Source organism: Pagrus major, chromosome 20 (assembly GCF_040436345.1).
Source record: "Pagrus major chromosome 20, Pma_NU_1.0".
Lineage (NCBI taxonomy): Eukaryota > Metazoa > Chordata > Actinopteri > Spariformes > Sparidae > Pagrus > Pagrus major.
Window position 1 is genome coordinate 27,343,183 of NC_133234.1, and position 8,161 is coordinate 27,351,343.

At 46.6% G+C, this 8,161-nt stretch overlaps 1 protein-coding gene across 1 annotated transcript in view; it reads left to right on the plus strand.

The window, feature by feature from the left end:
* Positions 1-5,466: 5,466 nt before the first annotated feature.
* LOC141015245 (uncharacterized) overlaps positions 5,467-8,161 on the plus strand; it is a 4,414-nt gene continuing 1,719 nt past the window's right edge. Inside the window, exons 1-3 of the mRNA XM_073489198.1 lie at positions 5,467-5,680; positions 7,357-7,681; positions 7,946-8,084. Of these exons, the coding sequence (XP_073345299.1) occupies positions 5,467-5,680; positions 7,357-7,681; positions 7,946-8,084 (678 nt within the window). The remainder of the gene's footprint in view (positions 5,681-7,356; positions 7,682-7,945; positions 8,085-8,161) is intronic.

The following is an 8,161-nucleotide window of genomic DNA, read 5'->3' on the forward strand; positions in this document are numbered from 1 at the left end:
GAAAATTAAACATTTACATGTCGATGTGAAAACTCCATCTGCTGACGTAGATCATGTGATATTCAAAGCTCCACAACAGCTGCTGAATGATCCTCATTGTTCTGTCAACAGTCTCTGACTTTAACAAAGAACCTTCAAACTCTTCACTCAACATTTGCTTCTGTGTCAAATGAATGAAGAAAAAGATTAAAAAAGATTATCAGACAGTTTGACCAACATGTTCAGGCAGAGGAGCAGTTCTGACACAAGGATGAAAAAGTTGATCCATGTCGAGCAGATCCGCGCCAACATATCTTTCTGATGAACTCCAGATTTTAAACATAGACTTTACAAACAGCCACTGCTTCTGAAGACTGAAGGAGAAATAAAACCTTCATACTCTGAGATATTCTTAATTTCACAGGTTTACAGTAACTCCATGACAAAGTGGACATGTTTAAAGTGCAGGAACAGTCTTTGAGGTTTGTATTTCTTCCACGATCGAGAGGTTTAACCATAAAAAAGTGATTCATCTGTTTATTTCAGATTGTGTTGATATTTCGTGGCCTTTTGTGAAAGCAGCTGATAGTCGTCTCACTTTAGTACGAAGCCTTTGTATTAGCAGCCTGATCCTGTTGTGATACTTCTGTAAACTGATCAGTGATGTGACTTCTGTGCAGCTCTGCATGAAAATACTGGAAATGTTCTGTTTTCACCACCAGAGGGCAGAGTACAGTCAGACGCTCAACACCATCAAAACAGGAAGTGGAAATAGTCTTATTATCTTTGTTTCTCTGAGCGCTGAGTACGAAGCTGGAGTCAGGACATGGTTAGCCTGGTTAGCTTAGCACAAAGACTGGAAGCAAAGGGAAACAGCGAGCATGGTGGCCAGGAACATGGTGGGAAGCCAGTGGGGGATTGTGTCCTTGTTGTTAGGGGCTAGGATCTCCGGGTCCTGCCAACGCTCCCAATGTGAAATATTTTAAATGACTCCAGGGAAGATTATGAAACTCACTCCACCACCGCACACTGACCGAACAGACTGAGTTTAATGTTGAGCTGTGAACAGTGAAAACTACAATCAGAGCAAAAACTGATTATAAAAAAGATGTTTGGACCAGAAGAAGAAATATTTATGTTCATAATGATTCTTAGTGATGATATTTTGTGGTTATGAAGCTCGAGTGTCACTGACTTATTTGTATATACTGGGAATATAGTGCTTTATAACGTCTCAGTTGTTTGTAGTTTATTATTATTATTATTATTATTATTATTATTATTATGACAGTGGCTGCTATGGTAGCTGAAGAAACTTTCTGACTCGCTTTGTCTCTCCATTCAAAAAAGCTTTATGGGCATGACTGTTAGAAACAAAACAAAAACAAGTTTGCCAAAGCAGTTTGATCTGTTAAAAAAATAAAGTCTGTACAAAAACAGTGGTCTTTGTCTCTCTGTTCGTGTAGTTTGATGCTCTGACAGCAGCCAGGGGAGGAGAGATGTGCTTGTTTTTAAGTTTTTCTTGCACCTCTGCAGGCTTGAAAATGATAAAGTTAATTTCATATCCAGTTTCATTCTGTCAGTAGTAGTCAGTAATGATGCGTTGTCATACAGAAATATTTAACATTTCAGTTTAATTAAATTATTACATTTTTTTACGTGTTGCCCCATCATTTCATAACCAGCTGCAAAACTAAGATCAAATGTCTCGTTATTCCACAACTGGTCGGGTTTGTTTCAGTCGGTGCTGGAAGAAATATTAAGATATTTAAATAAAAGTAGTGGTAATAGACCATGAAAAGTGCTACCAGCCACAGTACACTGACAGCCGTAAGGAGTAAACGTGCTCATTATGCAGAGTTGAGATGAAGTTAAATTTAACTGCTTTATATTGTTAGCTAGTTTAATCTATAACATGAACTCACAACATCACACAACACCTTCTACAACACTGTGCTGCAGTACCACTGCCCACCTGAATTGCGCTGATGTGCTGTTGGGGGCGCTGAAAATACATATGACACATATTTACATAATATACATAATATAGATAATATACATATATATTATATATATTATATATATTATATATATGAGCCAACACGCAGTCTGAAGGTCTCCACTCAGACACACAGAGCAGAACCACAGGACCGAGGTCTGATGGCCAGTGGTTACATACTGGACTCAGTGACACTTATTCCTCTGATCCAGTCCAGGTTCTGGTGTTTTAAATTTAAAAACTCTTATTAAACAATTTAACGTTGCTTTGATATTCGCAATTTATTATTTATAACTTTGTCAACAAGGTTAGGATCGTTTCTATATGTCGAGGTTATACTGAGGAGTCGGGCTGCACAGACACCTGCCGTGAAGGAAGCGGCTCAGCTGTGAAGAAGTAAGTTCTTCTAGTGTCTCGGTTGAAGGATTATTTATATGCCGAAGTCCAACATAAACCCAAAATATGGGAACATGTTGTCGCTGTCGTTTTAAAAGGCGTTTATTAGTATATATAAAGCAATGTTGTGTAAATTCACATGATTTCCAAAAGGAGTCTGGCGAGCCGCTGCCGAAGCAGATCATAATGCTGTCGGTCCATTAACTGAAGAGAGGAACAATCTCCAAACAACCAGCTTCAGTCTGACGGACTCCATAGACACAAAGTGTGTTTTTACACTCAGTGTCTGTCAGTTTCTAACAGTCTCCATTCACAACATGAGTGTGGACCGTTTCTAAACCTGAAGGTTGTACTGAGACTTTCGGCTGACATGAAATGCAGTAAACGCTCCAGTTAAGACATTTAATTCACTTTTTCGGGTCAGCTCGGCTCTCACCTCCTCAGTGAGCTGTGAGATGGAAACAGCACTGAGCAGTAAAATATATTCATTTGTCGAGGGCAACAAATTAAGTTTTGTTCGCCGAATTTTTTATGCCTGCAAGCCAGATGATTTCTAGGTATTTAAAGTCGTTTTAGATTATGTTTATCATTCATATCAGACAGCATCAAGTAAATTTACGATTTTTTTAAAGGAGTCTGGCGAGCAACAAAATCCAGCATCATTGAGCGTACTTCGACACCCCCTGGTGGACAAATGTGGAAATAACCCTTTTGTTCAGCAGCATGGAGGCGGCGGGAGGTGACCTGCTGAGCCTGACTGTATATCATCAGGAGGAGATGATGGCTGAGCCTGACTTTATATCATCAGGAGGAGATGATGGCTGAGCCTGACTTTATATCATCAGGAGGAGACGATGGCTGAGCCTGACTTTATATCATCAGGAGGAGACGATGGCTGAGCCTGACTTTATATCATCAGGAGGAGATGATGACTGAGCCTGACTTTATATCATCAGGAGGAGATGATGGCTGAGCCTGACTGTATATCATCAGGAGGAGATGATGGCTGAGCCTGACTTTATATCATCAGGAGGAGATGATGGCTGAGCCTGACTTTATATCATCAGGAGGAGACGATGGCTGAGCCTGACTTTATATCATCAGGAGGAGATGATGACTGAGCCTGACTTTATATCATCAGGAGGAGATGATGGCTGAGCCTGACTGTATATCATCAGGAGGAGATGATGGCTGAGCCTGACTTTATATCATCAGGAGGAGACGATGGCTGAGCCTGACTTTATATCATCAGGAGGAGATGATGACTGAGCCTGACTTTATATCATCAGGAGGAGATGATGGCTGAGCCTGACTTTATATCATCAGGAGGAGATGATGGCTGAGCCTGACTTTATATCATCAGGAGGAGATGATGGCTGAGCCTGACTTTATATCATCAGGAGGAGATGATGGCTGAGCCTGACTTTATATCATCAGGAGGAGATGATGGCTGAGCCTGACTTTATATCATCAGGAGGAGACGATGGCTGAGCCTGACTTTATATCATCAGGAGGAGACGATGGCTGAGCCTGACTTTATATCATCAGGAGGAGACGATGGCTGAGCCTGACTATATCATCAGGAGGAGACGATGACTGAGCCTGACTTTTTGGGTGAACTGTTTCTTTAAGACTTTAAAGACTTTCAAAGGGACGTGTTGACCATATTTGGTGCTCTGGAGGTGTGTTTGTATGTTAATGAGCCTGGATGAGATGAAATGAAATGATCACATGACAGATTTTAAGCTGCTTAAAGGTGAAATAACGGCAGAAAACTGAATGTTAGGAGGTAAAACTGCTGGTGGATGTGTGAGGAGAAGCATGAAGCTACACCTCCTCCTCCTCCTCCTCCTCCTCCTCCTCCTCCTCCTCCACCTCGCGTTTTATGAATGAGATTCAAACACACACACACACACACACAGTGACGTCAGCAACAAACCCATCCCCCACTGATGCGGGAAAAACCTCACGATGATAAAGAGAGAGGCGTCCTCATGTTCCCCATATGTCTCTCTCTCGCCCGCCCATCTCTCTCCCTCTCTCTCTCTCTCTCCCTCTCTCTCTCTCTCTCCCGCCCATCTCTCCCTCTCTCTCCCTCTCTCTCTCTCTCCCTCCCTCTCTCTCTCTCTCTGTCTCTCTCTGTCTCTCCCTCTGTCTCTCTCTCTCCCTCCCTCTCTCCCTCCCTCTCTCTCTCTCTCTCTCTCTCTCTCTCTCTCTCCCCCCCCCCCTCTCTCTCTCTCTCTCTCCCTCTCTCTCTCTCTCCCCCCCCCTCTCTCTCTCTCTCTCGCCCTCTCTCTCTCTCGCTCGCCCATCTCAGGAGAGAGAGTCTGATGAGCAAACACCCCCTCCCCCCCTCCCTCCTCCACCCGCCTGAGGATGAGTAATCCAACGAGGGAGGGCGAGAGAGGTGGAGAGCTAACAGGAGAGAGAGGTGAGGGAGGGAGGATACCAGCACCAGCACCAGCAGCATCATCATCATCATCATCATCATCATCATCATCATCGTCGTCGTCGTCAGTGAACGTGCAGAACGACAGGATGAACATTCAAAACCTTCCAGCTGCTCTCTCTGCCGGCTCAGTCGCTCCGGAGCTGGTTAATTCCTGGACTGAAAAACACCAGGTGGATCATTTCTCCTGTGCAGGACGGCATGCTGTGGGATTATAATCCCCACCATCACTGGGACTGGCTAATCGCTGGAGTGGAGCGGGATAAAGAGAAAAACCACAGGAAGACGGAGGAACGTTTGTATTTCTGGAATGTTCCCTTGCATGTGGAGCGTATCTGACTAATCTCTGGAAGCGCTGGACAAGCAGGAGGCATCTCCTGACTAATTCATGGAGAGGAGGTTAATTGAGTCATCATTGGAGCGCAGGGACAGACTACGTCCTGAACAGCATCCATCCTATCGAACCACTCCTCCACACGTGGTGTTCCAGAGGTTGGGATGTGACTATTACCTGGCACCCTTGATCCATAGCAGCACCTCAATGTCCCACATCTTCCAGTAACTGACTATCGTCTGTGTTACAAGTCTACATACAGCCTCCTCCTCCTGGGACCAGGTTAATCTCTGGATCAGCGTGCCTGGCATGTTCTGCTTCTGCCTGCAGAGTTCCCTGCTGAAGCTCCAGGCGCTGGAGGTGGAGGGGGGCCCCTCGCTGGGTCCGTCCCCAGAGGAGAGCCCCCCTGCCCTGGGCAGCAAGGAGCAGAAGAGCCCCTGTGGCCCGGTGGAGCTCGGAGGGAAGGACGGGAAGACGCTGGCTCTGTGCCACAGTGTCCCCGCGGACGAAAACAGCCCGCCAGGTACATGCACCTGTCTGTCTGTCTGTCTGTCTGTCTGTCTGTCTGTCTGTCCGTCTGCCTGTCTGTCTGTCTGTCTGTCTGTCTGTCTGTCTGTCCGTCTGCCTGTCTGTCTGTCTGTCCGTCTGCCTGTCTGTCTGTCCGTCTGTCTGTCTGTCTGTCTGTCCGTCCGTCTGTCCGTCTGTCTACTGCCTCACTTTATTTTGTTAGCTGAACTAATAGTTGACATATTTTTTCCTTTTTCCTGAGAAAACCCAGTTGTTGCTTATTTGCAGTGTTGAAATACTTCATATGAGAGTAGTAACAGATTACTACTGCAGCAGTTGTACTACTCATAGTAATCTAGTACTTCACAGTGTCGGCCTCCCTTCTATTCATTCACAGAGACTGAAGGAGGCAGTGATCAGACGACCGTTCAGAAACTGACGCCTGATTTCACTGTTGGTTGTTCTTCCTCTCATTGGCCGACTCAGTGAGGAAACTGTCTGTGGTCCAAACGGTCCAGTAACGTATTGATCGGTGTGTAGCTTCGGTCTTTGATGACGCCGCTCATTCTGCACAGCAGGCCACCAGCAGTGTGCTGCTATTTATAGCTCAGTGAAAACCCTCTGCAGCACGTGAGACACGCTGCCTGACCGCTGTTACGCTCCTGAAGCTCCTGAAGCTGCTTTCACATTTCTGCACTCGGGTCGTCCAGAACCGTGGCCGTGCAGTTCCTCACCAGCTGTTTAGAAAAGGCTCAGGTGGATTATTGAGTGACTGAGGATCTGTTTCACGTATTTTTCAGCAGCAAACTGGAGACAAAATCAGCAGATTAGCAGGTAAACTGAGCGACAACAGCGTAAACAGGAGCACAGTGGGAGAAAGGGTTAGAAACAGAGACGCCTGTTGGCAGGACGTGGGGGTAGAGGCAGAGGTTTTAACGGGCCTTTAAGAGGTTCTTGTGATCACTGAGGAGCTTCTAGAGATTCTTAATTTTCTTCTAATGGTCATTAGAGGGGTGGTTCTGTTGGTTTTAGAAGTTGTGTCGGTGGTCGTATTGTATGGGAGGAGGTTGTACTGGTCTTTGGGGTAGATTTTGGAGTTACTGATGAGGTTATTGGTCCTTCAGGTGATTCTAGGGGTTCACTTTGGTGGTGGTTCAGTGAGGAGGCTCTGGAGGTCACTGAAGAGGTTCTATTGGTGCTTCAGGTTTTCAAGGGGTCATTAGGTGCTGGTTCCATTGGTTCCATTGGTTCCACTGGTTCCACTGGTTCCATTGGTTCCATTGGTTCCATTGGTTCCGTTCCCGTGGGCCTTTAGATGTTCAGTCACTGAGCAGGTTTAAGAGGTTATATAAGTAGTTCTGTTGGTCTTTGTGTTAATTCTTGGGGTCACTTTGGTTCTAGCAGTAACTGAGGCGGCTCTGGAGGAGCTTCTAGAGGTCCTGTAGGTGTCTCTGTGGGTCAGTGAGGAGGTTGTCATCGTCTTGGGTGGATTTTGGGGTGATTGAGGAGGTTCTAGTGGTCCTTGAGGTGTTTCCAGATGTCATTTAGGTATAAATATAAATCCTAAATTTCCCTCGGGGTTGATAAAGGATCTAAGTTGTTCTGACTTCATGATAGTGAGTCACAAGCAACATGTTAAACACTGATTATAAATACGACCTCAGTCTTAACACATACTTTCTGTGTCTGCAGAGCTGCTGACGGTCCTGACCAGACCTCCACAGTCTCCCAGATACCAGCCGTTCACCCCCATCCACCCGGGCCAGCAGCCCCTGACCCCCGACGGAGCGCTGCCCCCCAGCCCTCACCGCTCCCCCTACTCCCCCCAGAGGAGCAGCCCTGGAGGTGAGGGGGGAGGAGGGGGAGAAGGAGGAGGAGGAGGAGCTCTCCTCCAGCTGCTGGCAGGAGGTCCCAGCCCTCTGCCGTCCCCCCGCTGCTCCAGCCTCAGCCACAGCCTGAGGTTCAACTCGGACCCGGACACTGCACCGTCACCACCCTGCAGCCAGCAGTACATACAGTGAGTCCACCTGTCTGTCTGCCTGTCTGTCTGCCTGCCTGTCTGTCTGCCTGTCTGCCTGTCTGTCTGCCTGTCTGTCTGCCTGTCTGTCTGCGAACCGGTCTGTCTCCCAGTCTGTGTTGTTTTAGTTATAACTCGGGACAAACTGACTTGTTGGTCCTGACTTGAGACTTGACTTTAAACTTGTTGGTCTTGTTTTGACACTTGGAGACACAAGTGCAGCACTTGTGTTTCTAAACAGTCTGTCTACCTGTCTGTGTCCAGGTGTCGGGGGCGGGACATGCCGGAGGTCTCGGAGGACGAGTGTCCCTCCTCCATCCCGTTCCTCAGCAGACAGATTCAGACCCTGAAGAAGAGGGTCCGCAGGTTTGAGGATCAGTTTGAGCAGGAGATGAACTACAAGGTAAACTCAGCAGGGACCAGGAGTCCAGTCCACAATCAAGTCCAGGACCCAAAATCATTTAGTTCAAAGCTTCAGTT